Here is a 22,121-nt window from a genome sequence, read left to right as displayed (position 1 = left end):
TCGTAACAGTAGCAAAATCACAGTTAGGAAGCAGCAACAAAAGTAATTTTATGGCTGGGGGTCACCACAACAAGAAAACTCTATTAAAGAAGGTTGAGAACCACTGCCCTAGAAAATGAGACAGCCAAGCAGGAGACTAGATACCTGATAACAAAGCTTTAATGTTCCACTGTGCATAATGGCATTAGACCAATCTTTAGTACAATTTTTATTATGAGATTCCCTATGTCATTTGGTAATGTAATTTGTAGAAAATTAATAATATTTAGTATTAAATAAAACTAAACTGAACAACTCCATGACACTTTAACATTCAACTGTCAGAAGAACTAACCACAACATTGCTAGAAATATAATTAAAACACAGGAACTTAGGAATTAACGATTCACCTTAAAATTTAAATCTATATAAAATTTAAATTTTTATAGAATATAAAATTTAAATGTATACAGATCTAAATATATAGCTATAAATCTTAAATGTAAACATACAACACAGACTAGAATTTGACTACCCCATCAACAGACACGACAATGGACGTAAGGAAACAGCTGTGTAGAAGGCCACTCACCATCCCCAGCAGGAAGTCCTCTCTCCTTCTTCTCATCACACTTGTTGCACTCGCTGAAGTAAAGCAGCAGGAACATGTCCAAGAGTACCCAAACCAAGGAGGTGGCTAGAACCACCTTGCAATATGCAAATTTTCTCATGGCACTTTAAGTCAAATGTAAAATTTTAAAATATATATATATAAATATACAAATATCATGAAAATTATTTCAATCTGGTTTCATCAGAAATCATGGTCATACCCTATAAAGAGAAAAAGAAAAGAAAAAAAAAAGACTGTCTTAAATTCAATACCTAGGAAACAGACTATATGATTAATTTAACATTATAAATACTAAGAGATATGGACTTATTTCATTAATAAGAAATTACATTATTATATAAGTAACTCTTATAAAGCAATATCCAATAGAAAAATGAGCAAAGGATATAAACAGGCCTTTATAAAAGAGAAATCTAGCGGGGGTGGGGAGGGGTGATGGTGGCGCACACCTTTAATCCCAGTACTTGGGAGGCAGAGGCAGGTAGATCTCTGAGTTTGAGGCCAGCCTGGTCTACAGAGTTCCAGGACAGGCTCCAAAGCTACACAGAGAAACTCTGTCTTGAAAAAAACAAAAACAAAAACAAATAAACCAAAAAAGAGAGAGAGAGAAATCTAAATAGCCAATAATTGTATAAATTTGTGTTTATTTTCCTGTAACTAGATATGTAATTTAAAACAGCTACTATAAAACAGCTACTATTTCAGTCTCATCAAAACCTGGATCTTAACTCCCTTTCTGTTCAACCGCTCTACTGACTTCTAAGGCAAAAGCCAAACTATTAATTAGCACAAGATCTTCAGCCACCAGTGACCTCAGTCTGACTAGCCAGTTCTCGCTACAGTCTGTACTGCAGTTTTTCACGCTAATCCCTGTCCTTTCCCCACCAGATCCTATGTAGAAACGAGTCCATACTCACCCAGAAAACATTGGCAGCACACCCCGCAGGGGAGAGAAGGAATTCTAAGATCTAAGGCCTAGTCTTAGCTCTGATGTTGCTAATTTTTTAGTTTCTATTTCCCACTCTTCTACATTCCATAACACTCTTAAATCATCATTAGAAAGTGATGGGAAGAACTCATCCACAACTCCAATTAATCATTTGGGATACTCTAATTAAAATTGTTTCTAACAAGTAAAATGTTTATCTTGAAGAGCTCTGGAGCAGCCTGAGAATCATGTCACTGAGTAGCTAACATAAAGGCTCAAAGGCCTGTGTCACTGCTGATCAAGAGAGAAACAGACCAAATGTATTCCATCAAGCAAACAGAGGAAACACCTTGTATAAGTGCCCCATGCTGAAAGTCATGTAAGCAGATACCCTGAAGAAGCAGGCTGACAGGCAATGTACCAGCTTCACATAGGGTGGTCAGCAAAGATGGATTATCTGAACAATTCAGGACAGGTGAGATCATCTATGAACTACTTAGAGTAGTTCTTTACAAGGTTGTTGGACAAGAGCCAGAAAAATCACCTGAAAAGGTACTAAATGATACTGGTAGGCATAAGGAATTACTATTTCTGCTCACATCACCAGGGACTTTGATCTCCAACATATGTTCTTTCATCGGAACAGCATTCTCTGACTGCAAAGGTAAAAGTAAACAAGGGCACTACTGACCTTTTCTGCCTCGAAATTATGCCTATTCAATGAGACAGGTGAGTGTGTTACATGCAGCAAGTAGTTACTAATAACTATGGGAAAACATGAAAAGATTACAGAACACAATGGCTCTCACCACAAAAGCTAGGCACATGCATTATATTTGAGCCATTTCACACGGAAGACTGCTTGGCAAAAAGTCTGACTGCTAATGGAGGGGATTTAAAAACAAACAAAAAACAGGATCTCATTAGATCAAAAAGACCTAAAACTCCCAGGCAGTCAAGGATGACCTTAAACTTCTGCTCCTCCTATCTCTACCAGTGCTAGGATTATAGGTGTGCACCACAATAACAGGTTTATGTGGAGCTAGGAATCAAACACAGGATCTCATGTATTCTAGTGTACCCTAGACAAGCCTTTTATCAGTGAGCTCTGTCCCCAGACCCGTTCTTTAAAGTCTAATGACCACTTCCCAAACATACATTACTGTCACTTCATTCAGATCTAAAAACAAGGCTTTTCACACTCAGACATCTAAGAAGAAAGGAGAACATGTCTACAAAACAACCTGTGTGCAAATTTCTTTTTAGTATCTTTGAGCATCCTTTATACAAAATATCTGGGATAAGACCTGCTCCAGATTTTGGAGTTTTTCAGATTTTGTAATATTTGCATAGACTTAATTTGTTGAGCTCCACAATCCAAAATTCTGAAATGTTCCAAAATCTAAAACATTTTAAGTGTTTTATCTGCATTCAATGTCCCAGATTTGAGAACATTTTAGATTTCTAACTAAGAATGTGCATACAAGCTATACATACATATATATATAGTATATATAGTGAAACACCACTCAGTATTTAAAAATCACTGTTGTGATCACTGAAGTATTTCTCTGAGTTACTGTCCCAAGTTTAGAGGTCAGGAGAACAAACATAACTTGGAATACTGGCTGAAACTCTTAACAGAGCTTACTGGCTCATATGTCTATTTGGGGCATGAAATGTTGAGTATAAGTGACTAGTATATCAGTTTCTAAAGGTGATAGACTGATTTGGCTTCTAACAGTTCTTTAAAATTTATAAAATGATACATGCTAAATATAAAGAATTCTTCAAACACAGAAAAGTAAAATTCTAAGACTGCCATAAACTACTGTCCCAATTATATTCCACTATTAATGGCTAAATATCATTTTAGTCATTCAGGACAGACACGCCATAATTTAACAAAGGTTTCTGTTATTTTGAGCACTATATCCCAACACAGGTACGAGAGAATTTATGTAGGGCAGTGATTAGCAAACAGTTTTGGCAAAGGGCTAGATGGCAAATTTCGGTTGAGCTGTGTTGTGGGAAGAAAGCTGCCATAAATGAATGCAGCAACATTTCAACCACTTATTTACAGACATTGAAACTTAATTTTATATTACAAACCATTTTTTTTTTTAGCCACTTAAAAATGTGAAAACTCTTCTTCGCTGAGTACTCCAGAGAATTCCAGCTCTCCAATATATAGTCTGGGTGCCCAGTCAGAAGAGATACATACTTTCATTATGATTAGACATCATCAATCTGGTGTATTTACCATTAGCAACACTGTTGTCAGAAGTTTTTCTTTTTGGCAGTCTTGGTGAGTAGTCACTATCTTTTGCTGATGCACATCTGGTTTCTTTGTTGAGATAGAGTATCACCATTTAATCCAGGCTAGCCTCCAACTCCAGATCCTCCTGCCTCATCTCCCAACTTCTAGGACCTCAGCTTTGTATTTGGCATTCTGCCATCTCTGCCATTACTGGTGGTCATCCTGTTTCTTTTCTCACAGACCTACTGCAATCTGACCCAATACTCTATTAGGTAGTTTGTTTCGTCTTTTTCTTGCTGTGAAATTCTTTATATAATGTTGTGTCGGTTATAAGCTCTACATGTATTTTTGTTTCTAGTTCACTGCTTACCTTTAGTAAATATCTTTTACGGTTCAAATTTCCCAAGTCTTCAGAAACACTCTACCTGGAAATCATTATTAATAATGCCTTTATGTCAAACTTAAAAGATTTTGACTTTCCTACCATGTGGAAGGGTTCTAAGTTCAGAAAATAAAGTGAAGTTTATCTTTGAGGAGCTGGACAAGAGATGGGACTTGAACTCACGTTGTCAGGCTTAGGAGCTAGTGCTTTAAACCACTAAACCATCTTGATGGTCACCTTTCACTGTGTGTTTTTGGTTTGGTTTGGTTTTCAAGATGGGGCTTCTCTCTGTATTACAACCCCAACTGTCCTGGAACTTGCTTTGTAGACCAGGCTGGCCTCAAACTCAGAGATCCACCTGCCTCTGTCTCTTGAGTGCCGGGATTAAAGGCATGCTCTACCACCACCCATCTTGTTTGTGATTTCTCCCCGAATGAGAAAATATTAGATAGAAAGATAGAAAGATAAGAAAGACAGAGACACAGGATAGCTTCGGAGGAGCCCTGGGTCAATACCCAGTCACCTAGAGCTTTATTCAAAAGGGCTTTTTATAATATGACAAGAGGAGAGGCAAAAGACCTCCCCCTTGCAAGATCAAAGCACAGCGTACAGCCAAGTGTAAACACTTCCAAATACCTGGTGCCCACGCCTGTGGCCAAATTATCCCATTATGCAGCCTTGCTGGGTAAAGCAAGCTCAGATTCTATAGGAAGCCTCTGTGGGTCACCACAGTAGACTAGGCTGGCCTCAAACTCAATGAGATTCACCTGCCTCTGTCTCCTGAAGAAAGAGATTAAAGGCATGCATCCATACCCATCCCTTTATTTTTTCAGGAGTGCTTTGGCTACTGTTTCTCATTGGTTTTCCTTAAAACTTTCAGATTGACTTTTAAAACTCTATTCCAAAAGCTACTGCAATTTAACTTAAATTACAATAATTCTGTGAGTAACCAGAGAACTGTTATCTTTATGACTCTGAATCCACAAAAGTCCCATTTCTCAATGTTTTTAGGCCTCTGTATTAACAGAGTCCAATAAATCTCATAATTTTGTTGCAAGTCACCTTTCGATATTTTGAAGTATTTTCTTCTACCTGAATGATGTAATTTTGTTATTAGTTTATAGAAATGCGCTTGATTCTCCTTTTTTTCTTTTCCTTCTTTTTTTTTTTTTTCGTTTTTCGAGACAGGGTTTCTCTGTGCAGCTTTGCGCCTTTCCTGGAACTCGCTTGGTAGCCCAGGCTGGCCTCGAACTCACAGAGATCCACCTGGCTCTGCCTCCCGAGTGCTGGGATTAAAGGCGTGCGCCACCACCGCCCGGCTTTTTTTTGTTTTTTGAGACAGGCTTTCTCTGTGTAGTCTTGGCTGTTCTGGGGATCAGGGTGGCCTCGAACTTAGAGCTGTACCTGCCTCTCTGCCTCCAAAATGCTGGTGTTAAAGGCACACACCACCATGCCCAACTGAGAAATGTACTTGATTCTTATTTGTTGACTTTTAGTTCAGTGACCTTGCTAAGATGTCTAGTACAATGTAAACAGGGGAGGTGCCCACAGCATCTTGTTTTTATTCCTGAGTGTAAATGATAGGTTTTATTTTTACAAGACAAAAAAAAGAGAATGCTTTCTTAGATAAAACCATCAGTATTCTTTTACATATACACGGATGTAATGAAAATGACCATCTGAAATACTACAAAGAGAAGTTCCAAGACAAACTTTACTCCAGCATCTACAACACTGGTACTGTAAATGAGTTCCCAGTCACATGAGAAGATTATGGGTAAGTTTAGTGCTAGCTAAAGACTTCTTTTCTGAACCTGGTCTTCATTTAGTCTTCAAACTGACTTGCTAATGAGAAATAAATATAAACATACTAATAAAGTAGTGCGGGGACTACAGCTTACTGCTCTGTCTCTCAGATTTTATTGACATACAAACTCAGTATAAAGCCTTCTAGAGCTGAGCATGGTGACACACACCACTCACCCCAGCCTGAGGGTGAGGCAGGAGCAGAAGCAAGTAGTTCTCTGTGAGTCTGAGGCTAGCCAGGGCTACAGAGCAAAATTCTGTCTAAACAACACAACAAAACAAAACCTTGTAATACACGTGTATAAGGCATAAAATCCAACGGATAGATAAGTTTTTAAATCCATGGAGAAGTACAATCTCGAAGTCACTGATTCCCAATTTTGTCAACTTACCCCAAAGTGGCTTTTCAAATGAATTCATATCACAAATCCACATGTCTCACATCATCTGTTGAAAAATAAATTTCCTAAAATCAGTATATTTCGAGTAACTCTTTCCTTCTCCCTTCCCTCCACCATCCTGTCCACCAGACTGCAAGGGTCAGTGGTGACTCCATTACTTCTCCAAAGCTAAGTAGAGCACCTGGAGCACAGTCAATGTCTATTACAAGACCGAGTGTGGTACTGCCAACTAACAGCAAACTAACAGCAAACTCAGGGGAAACAGAACAAATTCTCTTTTCTCCTCTTAGAAAACGACGACGATGGCATCAATTTTTCAAATGAGAAGGTCAAAGACAGCTAGATAGCATCTGCAGTGGATACTGTTTACTCCTTATTTCACACCCAACATTTTCATGGAATTCCAGTGATAATCCTCCACTAAGCCACCTATTCCTGACTGGATCATGTCAACCACAGCCACTGTATTTATCTCGCCAAAGCACAAAATTAAATCATGATCAATGAGACCTGTAGGGAAAGCATTTGGGAAAAGTTCTCTCTTTGGGGAAAAAAAAATGATAAAGGAGAAATGATACCTTTCTACCTCTAGCCACTCTTTGAAAAGTCCTGTAGCCATCTTGAAGCCACAAGGAAAGACTATACTGTGGAGAGGATGGCAATGTGGAACTGTGGAAAGCATTAGGGCCTGGATGGTACCAAGAAGCTAGAGCAACCTCGAAACCTCCTTCCTACGTATGAACCTCCCTGTGAGACGATAAAGCTCTCAGTAATGAGGTATTGTGCTCCCACATCAAAAATCCCCTAACAACACCCTTCAAGGTACAATTATTGATTCAGATAGGAATGTATCCTGTGAAGAAAAAAAATGAAAGTGTAAACAGCAGAGGACCTAACAGCAGAATTTCAACATAAATATAATGACTACATGCTGTGGGATGGTCTGTATGTCAAATGTGTTGCTCTGATTGGTCAATAAATAAAACACTGATTGGCCAGTGGCCAGGCAGGAAGTATAGGCAGGACTAACAGAGAGGAGAACTGAGAGAACAGGAAGGCGGAGGGAGACACTGCCAGCCGCCGCCATGACATGCAGTATGTGAAGATGCTGGTAAGCCATGAGCCACGTGGCAAGGTATAGATTTATGGAAATGGATTAATTTAAGATGTAAGAACTAGATAGCTAGCAGCCTGAGCCATTAGGCCAAACAGTTCAAATTGTATAAGTGTCTGTGTGTTTATTTTATAAGTGGGCTGTCGGACTGCCGGGGCTTGGCGGGACCCAGAAAGAAAACTCTCCAGCTACAACTACAAACTAGAACCTAGTGTGACATGCCCATCTTAGAAATGACATTATAGCCATGTTTAACAAGGGTGTGTTCTGAGAAGTATGCCATGAGGTAATTTCATTACTGTATGAGCATAAAAGTGTTACTTACATAAACCTAGTAGCAAAGCCTACTATAAATCGTGGTTTTATGGTATATACCATTGTACATTTGGTCCACCTTTGTGTGAGACCCTATTATGTAGTTGCATGGCTTCAGCTAATCAACTAAAGATCATATATTCCCAGTATGCTAAACTCTGTCAATTATACAAGACACTATGTTAACAAAGAAAAATAAAACGTGGGAAAGTTCAGTCTCTGGTATAGTGTGAATACATTCCTCCCAAAGACTGTATGTTAGAAACAGGGATAAATGAGGCTACAGGAGTGGGGACTCCCATGATGGGATTAGTGTCTTTAAAGAAAGGAGAGAGACCTCAGCAGAAATACACATGGACTTGTTTTTGTTTTTTGAGATAGGGTCTCACTATGTAGCTTTGGCTGGCCTGGAATTCACTATGCAGACCAGGCTGGCCTCAAACTCAGAGATTCACCTGCCTGCCTTGCATACTGGCTTTTACCATGTGATGACCCCTCCACCGTGTTATAACACAGCAAGAAAGGCCTCATCATATGCTGACTCCTTTGATACTAGACTTCTTAGCCTCCAAAATTAAGACAATGCATTGCTTTTATTTATGATTAGAATTCTGTAGTAGGAACACAAAATAGATTAACAGATTCTGCCCTAACAAATCTCACCTTCATACATGGTAGGATAGTGGAGCACATCATAATTTACAAAGTGATTTTACATCTTTGCAAAAAGCTTCAAAAGTATGAGAAGATACAGATTATAAAGAAGAAAAAAAAAACTGGGTAAGGAGGAATACCAAATAGTTTTATGATAGGAAAAAGGCAAAAGTATATTTGGCATAAACAGAGCTAAAAAAGAAGCAGGAAAATGCACAAATGTCTGTCAGTAGCAAACAGAATTAGAAACTCATAGTTCAAAGATCCATGGCGAACATGAATTCTTGGCTCCATTCTAAGGCATCTGAAAAGCAAGACCTAGCTAGAGTAAGTCATTAACTACTTCTATCTCTTTCATCACTTCAACACAAACATCCTAAACGTTAGAAAAGAGTGTATGTCAGGTTTCCCCTAACCAAAACCCTGAGACCCTAGAAAATAGTTATCAAACATTATCATTCTGCGGAGCAGTTTCTGGAAAGTAAAGAACCCAGCAGGAACTGCCCCAGACCAGGAGCCAAGACTGTTTTCTAGTCACTGAATTCCCAAAGTTTTAAAGGGTTTCCTCTGTTTTTGCCAAACTACCAATCTTAGCAAAACTCCACAATTATGCCTTATATTTCCCTCAAATTATCATTTTCACTTCTCTACTCTCTTCTGTGCAAGTGGTCTTTATGCTCGGGTGTGGCTTCGGATCAGTGAAATGGCTTCTTGATGAAATCACTACTGTAATGTCCTACCAACATCACCAATCTTTTTTTCAGCCACACTGTAGTTGATGTTTCAGCCATCTTTAATTATGTTTACAATAGTCAGGGTAAAATTTTAAAATGACTTCTCATGGTTTCCAGTCTTTAGTCTTCTTCACTGCACACCCCCGACTCCCCTGTCTCTGCTGAGGAGACATTCTCAGGGCATTTGACATCATATACCATACCTCCTTGGAAAACTCATCAGTAGTACAACTTTAGCCACCATATGCTAACTATTCCCATATCTTTATCTTCCCAGGGTCCTGGTTAGAATACAAGCTTTTCAAGCATGGGAACTGTGTTTTTCACACCTGTACCCTGAAAATGTCTAACACGCCATTCAATGTGTCAAGAGAGGAAACACTTGTCAAACAGCGTTTCCTCCCAAGGGTTACTGCATATCTTTTCTTTTCTTTCTTTCTTTCTTTCTTTTTTTTTTTTTTTTTTTTTGAGACAGGGTTTCTCTGTGTAGTTTTAGTGCCTGTCCTGGATCTCGCTCTGTAGAACAGGCTGGCCTCCAACTCACAGAGATCGGCCTGGCTCTGCCTCCTAAGTGCTGGGATTAAAGGCGTGTGCCACAGCCGGCCAGCTGCATATCTTTTCTAATGCTCTCCTTTCCACTGTAGCACCAACTACCTATTTCTATCATTCAACATATTTACTCAACTTATTTTCATACGAGCTGCATAAATGCAAGGTCTGTATTCGAATACCATTACTACAGCATCTGGCAGTTCTTGGAACAAGAAAGAAGAAGAAGCTCAGTAATTATTACAAGAATGAAAATATGAGAAAACACACTACTAGAAGGAAGAAGAGTAACTGAAAATAAAGAAAATAAAATTTTAATTTCTCCCTGTTTGTATGTAGGGAAGATATTTAATTAATGTTGGGCTTTTATTCAAATATCACGCTGAAAACAAGTAAAAAGAGAGTGCTAAACATCAAAGTTTGGAGGTAGGGAGCATATGCATGGACAAAGGCAGCAATTTCTATACACTTTCTTAGTGGTTCGTTCCTATGTTAACATTTACTGCTCTCAGCTCTGCCATGTGGCTCAATGCTGTGGGTTTAGAAGAGGAGTGTGGTCCAGTTAGTGGTCCAGAGTGTTCAACAAATAGCTTTACAAACTTAAAAAGAAAAGAAGAAACAAAATAAAACAAAACCCAAAGTTGAAAAGGAAAGAAAAAGATCATGAATTAAAAAAAAAAAAATTAGAAACGGGATTTAAAAATCACACAAAACCTGCCAATATAGAAAGCATAAAATGAAATGGCAGAAATTAAACCAAATGTTATCAAGATTAAGATAATAAAAAGACAAAACGTGGCCATTAAAAGGTAAGGCGTGACATTTAATGAGGTGGCATGAGACCTTCATGAGACATAAATCAAAAGCATAAAGACTCCACAAGGTCCTGTCAGTAGAAGTACAGTAGATGTGTACACACTCAAGAGCAAGTTATGCTAGGCTAATCTGCCCACGACCAGTCACGATCTCCCGATGAAACAAGAACAATTATCTGCAGCCAATAGGAAGAAACTGCAGAAATGCCAATCTTTGAAAGAAGGAACTGTACTATGTGAACTATGAGGCACAAAAAGGTGAATATTTCCTTCTACTTAAAAACTACTTTTTAATTCAACCAAAGACATTATATGCAGTTAAATGATTAGTCAAAGACTGGGAGAAATTTTTACAAAACATGGACTTTAGTATTAGAACGCATTAAAAGCTTCTCCAAATCAAAGCAAGCAACCGGAGTGGAAAACTCATCTCTGGTAAGCACTCTTCTAGGATGGCCAAGGCCCTGGGCTCAATCCCCAGCACCAACAGAGGAAGAAGAAGAATGAGGAAGAAAGCTGAGGAGGAAATAACGACAACAATGAAAAAAGGGATTGGCACTACCTACTGAAGCTAAAGAAAGCCCTGCCACATCTCTTCATAATCCAGCCTCCGGGTTCACGATCTGAAGAAATGTCCACGTGAGTCTAAGGACAGGGCTGCAGTATTGTCTTTAATGAAGGTACACCAAGAGGAAAACGGAGGGGCTGGAGATGGCTCAGCAGTTAAGAGTGCGTGCTGCTCCTCCAGAAGACTTGAGTTTGGTTCCAACTCACAACCACCTGCAACTCCAGCTCCAGAGGATCTGGACCTCCTTTTGGTCTCCAAAGGTAGACACACACACACACACACACACACACACACACACACACACACACACACACACACACACTTAAAAAAAAAACTATTTTCTTTAAAAAGGAAAATGACTAAATGACATGTGTAACAAAATACTATACAGCAGATAAAATAAGTAACAAGTTAGAGCCACACATTGCTTATGGGCCGAAAAGTATATTATAAATATAGAACGATATACCAAATGCATATTAGTGGCTATTTCCAGGGAGGGAAAGAAGGCTTCAAAATATTGGAACTTGTTTATATAACTGATCTAAATTTTGAAAAACTAGCAGCTGTCCATTATGTGAATACTTGCCTATTCTTTCATTGGAATCAAACTGCTACGTAACTAAAAGTGGCACTTTTATCCCCTGTCCTGCCTTGCAGGATAAGGTGGCTGGTAGGACAAAAATCAGCAGTCATTAACTGGGACTATGGGAGTGTTTAGAAGAGCCTGACTGCACTGGAGGGCAGGTCCTGGGACCCTGACCCCTGTAGTGACCCTGTTGCCTGGGACATGAACACAATGGATGGAACAGAGCAACAAGAACTTTCTTGAGAAGAGAGATACATGCTGAAGAAAGAGAAAAGGAGCAGGTTCTTGGCAACACACTACCCTATCTGGAGAAGAAGAAAGAAGAAACAATGTTCTACACGGTCTAAAGCACCTTTTCTGGAGAAAAGGAAAGCCGAACTCTAAATGCAGTCAAACCTAGTGCCAACTGCCACAAAAAATTGTTAACATCTGGGGAGATAGGTGAATTCATCTTTTGCTAACTGGACTTCTCTATAGGTTTTGGATATTTACTAAAAGTAAACACATTTATGTCTCAAATTTTAAACAGAGATTCTCAGATTTTCCACAGATCAAGCTAAATTTAGAGGTAACAGACATATATAGTTTCAGGACAGCCAGAGTTACATAGAGGGACCTTGTCTCAAAAGACAAAAACAAAACTTTTCTTTTCACAACTGTACTTCTGGTCCCTAAATAAAAAAGAATGGAGTCGACTGAAGCTTGCTCCCTACACTCTCATGGTATCAGAAGGTGCTATGTAAGATGCCAAAGGGGGTAGCAATCAACTGTCCTACCCTATGACACCTATGAACCACAATAACCAGCCCTGAATGATACCTCAGAGTGGCTCTCATGTCTAGGCTGTAACCAACAGCTGTCCAATTGGACTTAAGGCCTGCTCAATGGGAGAGAAACCATGCCTGGAAACATGCCTGTAGCTAGTGAGGTCATAGGTCTTAGAAGAGAACCTTATACTGTTACTTTACAAGACTAGCATAATTCCTAACTGCATTCTAAATACTCATCCTATGCCCACAGGTTAAGTGTATAGCTCTCACTCCTCATCAACAAAAGCTCCTTATTGCAGCAGACAGAGACCACTTCAGAAACTACAACCTGCCAAAACAGAGAAATATAACTGATCATGGGTGCCCAGCCCTGGGTTAATACATTTACAATATAATTCCTGCACCTATGACTTGGGGGTATGGCAGAAGAGAGGGGCAGAAATATTCTTAGAGTCAGAGAGCCACTGTGTAAGACTGTGTCTCCTAGAATGAAAGGGAAGCTACACTAACAATATTTCAACAATATGGCTATCTAAATAGGATCTGAACAATGACAGCACCAACAGACAGCTAACACGGAAGGAGAAACTCTCTTGAGACCCCACTCCTAAGACAACACTGACTGCTAAGTGGGGAGGAGGGCAGAATTAGTCATCCACAGCGATGAGGGACCAATTGGTTATACAATATCAAGTGGTCAGCCCTGAAATCACATACATACAAGCAACACTAAAGAGAGACTCTGCAGGTTATATTTATATATTTGTGTATGTGCATGTATATAATAAACATGTTATGTGTGTATATTATATATATATATATATATATGTTGTGTAAATATATGTGTGTGTATAGAGAGAGAGAAGAGAGACCGACAGAGAGCGAGCACGTGTGTGTGTGTGTGTGTGTGTGTGTGTGTGTGAGAGAGAGAGAGAGAGAGAGAGAGAGAGAGAGAGGAGCAGCCACTGACTTGAGAAGAAATAAGAGGGGAACATAGAAGGAGCTGGAGTGAAGGGAAGAGGGGTGTCCTAGTTGAATTTTGGGGGGGATCCAATCTGATACAAGTAAGGATCATCTGAAAAGAGGAGCTTCAATTGAAAAAAATACCTCCAGGATCCAGATAGCCTGTAGGCAAGTCTGTAGGACATGTTTTTGATTAATGATTGAAGTGGGTGGGCCTGATGTATCACCCTTAGGCAGGGGGTCCTGACTATGTAAGAAAACAGGCTGAGCAAGTCAGGAGGAGCAAGCCAGTAAGCAGCCTTCTTCCATGGCTTTGCTTCAGTTCCTGCCCAGGTTCCTGCCCAGACTTCCCTCAGTAATGGAACATGACCTACGAGTTGTTAAACTGAAACAAGTTAAGTTGAAATAAGCCTTTTGCTCCCAAGTTGCTTTTAGTTATAGTGTCTTATCACAGCAATAAAAACCCCAACTAAGACAGAAGGAAATTATGTAAATTTAAATTAAAATAAGAAATTATTAAGAAAAATAAGGTAAAAATTCTAGTATTTTAATCTGAAATCTTCAGTTTTGTCTTTGACAACTGAATCTTTTATGCACATAGAATTTTAATACATATATACACACACACATATATATGTGCACACACACACACACACACACACACAGGACATGGTAGTACATGCCTGTATCATCAGTCCAAGGTCGACCTGGACTATACAGGAAGACCCTGCCTCAACAAAAAAGAAAAAAAGGAAACCATTCTTTTTTCATGTAGCTAAACAGTATAAATACTATTTAAAGAGCATTCCATTTCCATATATAACCTATAAGACTAAATCTTTCGTATGCCAGATGCTATGTATAGTCCATTCTGTCTTATACTTTAATTTCCTTCAGCTTTCTATCTACCTGTGCCAATACTGCAGTACCCGATTATAAAGGTTTTAAACCGCCCCTTTGGTTTTTCTAGCAATACTAGGGACCAGAACCAAACCCAGAGCTTCACATATATCAAAATAGTATTGTCACTGAGCTACATATCCAGGCCTTACACTAAGTCTTAAAATCTCATACAAATAAGCACTTACTTCTGAAACAGCCTGACAATTCTTGACCTTTTGTTTCCTACTAGATTTTGAATTAACCTGTTAGTTCTACAAAGATTAACAAATCATTTTCTAAAATCTACATCATTTTTTAAAAATAACAATAAATTTATACATTAATGACAGTTTAACTGGCATTTTCACAAGAAATTAGTCTCCTCCCGCCCCCCATGATTCTATCCCCAAAATGTCTTTAGGTCTGCTGTGATGGCTTTTGGTTCACTTATATAACTCTTCTAAAGATTTTACCCTGCCTGCTATCATTTGGATCTTAAATATTCCCATAATGGTCCACACTTCAAATCTTGATCCCAAGCCAGTTTTGCTCTTAGGAAGTGGTGGAACCTTTTAAGAAGGGGACTAGTTAGAGGCAGTAGGTCAGAGAGGGATGGATGCCTTTGAAAAGGTATTAGGATGAAGGCCCCTTCCTACTTCTCTTTGTACTTCCCAGCTGTTATGAGGTAAAGAGGCTTTGGGTATCACATGTTCTCACCTATGCTTCCACATGTCCCAATCCATAGGGACAACAAACTCTGGACTAAGACCTCCGAAATCAAGACCCAACTTAAATCTTTGCTCTCTTAAAGTCAACTTATCTTAGGTATTTATTACAGCATGGAAAGTTGACTTAACACAATCCTAAAAATAAATATTCCCTTTTAAATACTTAATTAGAAAGATTTTTAACTATTCTGAGATATTAACATTTTTATTATAAGTTGCTATTTAGAGTAACAAAACTGATGTTTCTGTAGTAATCGTATATAAAACAAGTTAGTAAACTATTATAAATCTAAAGAACTTCTCTGTAGACTCGTGAATTTTCCATGAAAGTATCCATATTGACGCTAAAGGATGATTACTTGGTTAATTCTTGTAGCCTGGTGGCTTCTATTGCGCAGGGTCTTCAGAAGAGATGTCATGCAATGCTAGAGATGAAGGACAATGATGACTGTGAGCTGCTGTTGACATCTAAGAGAATACTATGAATGGCTTGCTATCAAGTATGATACTTGCTGTAGGCCTTTTTATAGATGTCTATGGCGGTTTGAATGAAAATGGCTCCCATGAACTTATATATTTGAAAATTGGTCCCAACTTGGTGGGACTGTTTGGCAAGGATGAGGTGGTGTGGCCTTGTTGAAGATGATGTGTCATGGGGGCAGGCTTTGAGACTTCAAAAGCCCATGCCATTCCCAGTTAGCTTTCTCTGCCTCTGCCATGCTCCCTCCATGATGGTCATGGATTCACCCTCCGTAACTGTAAGCTCCCAATAAACTCCTTCTTCTATAAGCTGCCTTGGTCTTGGTGCTTTGTTACAACAGTAGAAAAGTAACTAAGAAAATTACCTTTCATCAGATCCAAAAATTTCCTTTCTACCCTAAGTTTATAAGTTTTTTTTTCAACCATAAAAGATTTAATAAATTAATTTTCTGTATCTTAAAGGCAAACTGCTCATGTACTGGGGGACATAGCTGAGTGGCAGAGTACTGCCTAGTATAATATAGTATACTGAGCTCAATCTAGGTACCAAAAGCAAGGGAAACATTTAAACTGCTTGTATGGATAATTACATTAGTAGTAGACTTTTAAAATGTAAAACCAAACTTGCCTACTAAAATCTTTTTTTTAAGTTAAAAATTCCTTAATCTTTTATTCCTGATTACCACTACCATAATTTACAGGGCAATATATCTGATGTAATGAAAAGAAAAAAGAAAAAGCTATAACAGATAAAAGACCTCAGGAATGTACATCTAATTGACACTACATAGCATTAATCAATAGCTGCACTTTTTGCAAACTGTGGTTATGATGGTCCTGAACAAGAAGGATTTCCTGTTTAAGCTGCAGTAACTTTCCTGACCGTGGACCATCGTTCCTTCTGTGACAGATTTTTACAGTTCCTCCAGTGCATTTAGGACAACTGTCTGAAAGAAACCCACAGCTTTCTGACAACTCCTCACCCTCTCCTGCTAAGAACCGTAGCCCCCTTTTTGCTGTTTTTTTAAAACCTTCTGCTGCTATATCTACCATTTCTACCAGATCCATAGCCAACACCATAGGGACCGCCTGAGCTTCTTCCACCAAAACTGCCCCCCTTTCATGGGCCCATAATTTGATTACTGTTGTCCACTATAATTTTCAAAGTCATTATAGTTCCCACCACCACCACAGTTAGCTCCACCAAAATTTCCTCCTTCATTGTAACCATCATATCCTCCTCAATCACCTTGGTTTCCATATTCTGGTCCACCTACTACTATAACCCCACCATAGCTGCCATCATCACCTCCAAACCCATTATATCCACCATCACCACCTCCACAACTACCTCCGCTGCAACCACCTCCACCACCATAGACTCCTCTTCCACCAAAATTACCTCCACCACCTCCTAAGTTTCCTCCACAACCCATAAAGTTGCCAGCTCCACCTCCACGACCTCTCTGTGATCCAGCAGACTGCATCTCTTGTTTAGAAAGGGCCTTTTTCACTTCACAATTATGCCCATGAATAGTGTGGTATTTCTGAACAACAATTTTATCAACTGTGTCATGATCATCAAAAGTTACAAAGGCAAATCCTCTCTTTTTTCCACTTCCATAACTTCTACGGTTTCAATCTTGTCATACTTTTCAAAGTAATCTCTCAGATTATATTCTTCTGTACCTTCTTAAATACCACCAACAAAAATTTTCTATACTGTTAAATGGGTACCAGACTTTACAGAATCCTCTCTAGAAACAGCTCTCTTTGGTTCTACCACACGCCCATCAACCTTGTGTGACTGAGTATACATTGTAGCATCCACCTTTTCAACACAAGAGTAGATCACAAAACCAAAGCCCCTGTAACATTTTGTTTGGGGATCTTTCATTACCACACAGTCTATAAGTGTGCCCCATTTCTCCAAATGTCCTCTTAAGCTATCATCTGTGATAGCTTAAGAGAACCAATAAACCAAAGCTCAGACCACAATAAACAGCTTCTTCAACTGTTCTGGTTCCCTTGGATCATGGCCCTCCATTTTGAGACTGGACTTGCCTCTACCAATTTGAGTTCAATATGGGACCCTAAAATCTTTTCCAATATAAGTATTTCCCTACAACTTACTGAATGCAGTTTATCTAACTAATTTTAACAGCCTGATGTTATGGAGGCATTTTCTCGATTGAGGTTCCCTCATCTCTAATGACTATACTTTGTGTTAAGTTGACATAAAACTAGCCAGCACAATGACCAAGACAACTTATAAAAGGAAGCATTTAACTAGGGGCTCATTCACAGTTTCAGAGGGCTAGTCTACAATCATGGCAGGGAAGACAGCAGCAGTCAAGCAGGCATGATGCTGGTGCATTAGCTGAGAGCTGCTCACATTTGTATCTGCAAGTAGGAGAAAGAAGGAAGAGCAGAGAAAGCTCCACCAGTGACACACCTCCTCCAACAAGACCACACCTCCTAATCCTTCCAAAACAGTTCTACTAACTAGAAATCAAACATTCAAACATATGAACCTATGGGGGCCATTCTTATTCAAACCACCACACATATACATAAATAAGTCTTTTTAAAAATATGTATTTATGGGTCATGGCAGCATACACCTTTAATCCCAGGACCCCAGAGGCAGAGGCAGGTGGGTCTTTGTGAATGTGAAGTCAGCCTGGTCTACACAGAGAACCCTGTCTCAGACAAAAATAAACAAACATATTTTTAAAAATGCACTTTATGTGCTATATCTGACACAGCATATCTACAGCTTTGGAGTACTTGATTATAGTTTTCATTGCTCTGCTGACTAAATCACTGACTTCAAGTTTTTTCTTACTTTTAGACTGTGAGATAATGTTTGTACTTTCTAAGTCTATACCTAAGTCTATATTTCTACATTCTTGAAGAAAGGGTCTGGCTTGAACAGGCCTGTAATCCTAGTAGCGTAGGTAAACACAACAGGATCAAGTGTTCAACGTCAGCTTTGGCTACAAAGGAGCTAAAGGCCAGACTGAGGCACATGTGATACTGTTGAAGAAACAGGAAAGGAGGAAAAGGGAAGTCTTAGGAAAGAAGAAATGAAAGAGGGGAAATAAAAGGCAAAAGGGAATGATCAAGGAGTTTGGCTTGATTAGTTCTAAAAACCTGAGACCACTTTTCACTAAATTCTTGGTTTGGATTTTTTTGTACCATTCACATACATAGTTCTATGACCTCTAACTCCAAATCCAGTTGGAGTGGACCTATAACAATAATTTCTCGAGGAAAACTATTTCACGCTCCCAGTGAACACTAGGTAAGACAAACAAGCTGTTATGGTTTAAGTCTCCTCCACTAGCTCCTGTGTTTGAACACTTGCTCTCCAGCTTTAGAGGAGTGTGGAACCTGGGGTCTGTGGCCTAGCTGGCAGAAGTGAGATGCTAGGGCAGGTCTTGAAAGTTGTATCGAATCCTTCTAGTGCCTGTCCAAGTACTCTGCTTTCTGGTCAACCATCATTAAAAAACTAAGTCACATGATCCCTCTCCCATAACTGCCATGCCTTCCCCACTATAACAGATGAAACTGTGAGTCAAGTAATCTTCCCTCAAGTTCCTTCAGTCATGTTGTCACAGGAACAAGAAAGGAACGAACACTCCTTTCTCCACCCTTCTCTGCTAACCCCTGAACCTTAGAACAGGCTTGCTATCTCTCCCTAGTTTATTCACTGATCCTTAAAGGAATTCCAGTTTTATACCGAGGTCCCTGCATCTTCTCACCTTGCTCAATCCTTGGACTGTCCAGCCCTCCGTGGGTTTCTCTGTAAAGGTTTCTCTAGCCCTACAGCACATCAGCAGAGGAGCAAGGTAGATTGCCAGGCTTACTTGTCCAGAGGCATGGTTTCCTCCCAAACACTCAGAAAAGTCTCTGCCTGTCAGCTCAACAACGACCTTTAAAAAAATATTTCAAATGCTCACCCCAATATCGTTATAAATTTGGATTTATTTATTTTTATGTGTATGAGTATTTTGCCTGCATGTATGTATGGCAGCATACCATGTGTGTCCAAGAAGGCTAACAAAGGCTTTCAGATCCCCTGAGATTAGAGTTACACAAAGTTGTAAGCTGCCATGTAGGTGCTGGGAATAAAGCCCAGGTCCTCTGGGAGGGCAACCAGGGCTATTAACCCGAGCCATCTCTCGAGCCCAATATTTTTTAATGTTTTATAACATATGTCTTCTTCCAATTCTTTTTCAAATCTCACATTTGCCACACTGCCAAAACCAAAACATCTATAAGCTCTGAACAGTTAGATCACTAAGTATCCCCAAAAGAAATTATCAACAAACACTACTTAAAGCCACAGGAAACTGGTTCATTTAACAAGTATGTGCCAAATACACTTCTAGCAACTTAGCACACATCAGTAAACTAAACAAAAATTAACACATTCAAAGTGCTGACACTGGATAAAAGCAGAACACCAATCAATAAGCACAGTGAAATTGGATTACACTATAGAAGGGTAAGAACAAGAGGAAGAAAGCAAAACCAAGTGGTCAAACAAGAAAAGGATCTCAAGGACTTGTGGTGAGGCTGTAGTTTCAATGGCAGAAAGATTGAATACTATGTGTAAGCCTCTGGTTTCAGTTCTCAGGAGCACACACACACATACACAACTGATACTGTGGAGACTATGATCCTAAACACAGCAGCTACTATTAAAACACTTTCCTCGAACATACTACTAATTTTTCTAATTAAACATAAAGTTGAAAGAACTACATGTAACTTCCTCTTGGTGTGAGATAGGAGGGAGGGTGGCCCACAGAGATGTTAATACTGCATGACTCCATCCACTTCAAAGAAACCAGGGCACACCTAAATATGAATACTTGGGGATACTGCTCAAAAAGTTAAGATGCTCCCTATTCAAAATTTTAAAGTAAATGAAAATTTAAAATAATAATAAAATATATAATAGGATTAAAGTATTTAATATTTATTGAAATAATGGTTAAATGAACAGAAATACGGTTCATACTTCTAAAGGTAATTAGATTTTAATTAGGTCACTATTAGTCAGTTCCTTTGAAGGGTAACCCTCATCTTGGTAGGTAACTTGCCCAATTTTCTCATTATACCTTTTATGAGGATGTGCTTATTAACTCTTTAAAAATCAGGCTTCTTTTTCTCTCTGTATAGCAATAGAGCATAAATCTATTAAATTAAACCTTAAAAAGGGGGGAGGGGGAACTCCAGGATTTAGAGAGAGCTCAGCAATTAAAAGCACTGGTTACTTTTCCTAAGAACTTCGATTTGATTCCCAGCACCCACCTGGTAGCTCACAACCATCTGTAACTCTAGTTCCAGGGAATTCAATGCTTTCTTCTGGCCCCTGCGGGAACTAGGCATGCATATGGTACACATACATGTAGACAAAACACCCATACACATAAAAAATTTCTAAAAGAAAACAAAAATGGTGGAGAGCAGTTGAGGAAAACGCTCAGTGTAGACGCAGAAGAAAAAGAAGGCGACAACAACAACCTCTGCTTATCCTAACTCATTCAGCTAGAGTGGCTGACGTGCTGCTGGGACTCACCCTACAGTTTCAGCCTCATTTCATTAATGCCAACATGCAGTAGTATATGTCAAGTTTACTCATTTGACTGAATTCTTGGAAGGCATTTTTGAATTTGCAGTACAGACCACAGTGCCTGGCTTAAAGCAATAAGTGCTTAATCACTATCAGCCAAATGACTAAGGCAAAAAAAAAAATCAAACTTTTCTTACCTCTAATATTTGACAGGTTAGACTGTCTTATTCATCTATTCATCTGTCTACCACCAGTGAGTCTAACACTGAGCTTACACATTACCTATATTCCATAAATGGTTGTCAGACTACCGAAGTAGTTTTCATCTGTAAACTACTTTGTACTTTTTCAAAGCCACCTAGTAAACAGCAGTATAACCAAGAACACTCCAGTTCTGTGTCTACGTTAGCAGGAAGTGACAGGTATGCCCATCAAGAGTCTCAGTTCCTCAGGTCCGTATTTAAAGGAAGAATCTTCTTATTCGACAGCCCAAACCTTAAAGTGGTATTTGGCATCCCGGCGGGCAACTGCACACAGTAAGTACAGTGGTAAAAGGGAACCATATTCCTTTCCTGCTGGCTCTTATTTCCAACATAGTGCACTATCTCCATGTACAGAACCTCTGACAGAAGCTGCTCACCTTACAATCTTCTTTACCCCATTTTCACTTGCTAACAATTGTTTACTCCTACCGCTGTTACAAAGACCTTCTTCTTCTCTTCATTCTGTGGATCCCAGTGAACTAAACAGACAGCCCCCAAACATGCATGGCCAATAAGTTCTGACCTCTCAGAACTTACAAAGAAGTAAGAAACAAACCAGCACATTTATCAGCATGGCAGACAGTAACTATGGGAAAATTGTTTGTTTATTTAGACGTTAGATACTGGACTCCAAGTCTTTCTCTACTACTGAACTATACCCCTAACCCCCATGACAAAAACAATATCAAAAATTTTTTAGAGAACTGGACAATATCTTA

General features: G+C 39.1%; 1 protein-coding gene and 1 pseudogene across 2 annotated transcripts in view; both read right to left on the bottom strand.

The window, feature by feature from the left end:
- Galnt1 (polypeptide N-acetylgalactosaminyltransferase 1) overlaps positions 1-22,121 on the bottom strand; it is a 77,994-nt gene that overhangs the window by 43,022 nt on the left and 12,851 nt on the right. For both annotated transcript variants that reach the window (XM_052741670.1, XM_052741668.1), the window contains exons 2-3: positions 6,383-6,437; positions 573-814 (exon numbers count right to left, since the gene is read on the bottom strand). In XM_052741670.1, coding sequence (XP_052597630.1) covers positions 573-711 — 139 coding nt within the window. In that variant the 5' untranslated portion in view covers positions 712-814; positions 6,383-6,437. The remainder of the gene's footprint in view (positions 1-572; positions 815-6,382; positions 6,438-22,121) is intronic.
- Positions 14,110-20,487, bottom strand: LOC128112593 (heterogeneous nuclear ribonucleoprotein A3-like; annotated as a pseudogene).

Source organism: Peromyscus californicus, unplaced genomic scaffold, assembly GCF_007827085.1.
Source record: "Peromyscus californicus insignis strain IS unplaced genomic scaffold, ASM782708v3 Scaffold_17__1_contigs__length_78620276, whole genome shotgun sequence".
Classification (NCBI taxonomy): domain Eukaryota; kingdom Metazoa; phylum Chordata; class Mammalia; order Rodentia; family Cricetidae; genus Peromyscus; species Peromyscus californicus.
The sequence above is the reverse complement of the archived record's forward strand: the minus strand, read 5'-3'. Positions and strand labels throughout refer to the sequence as shown.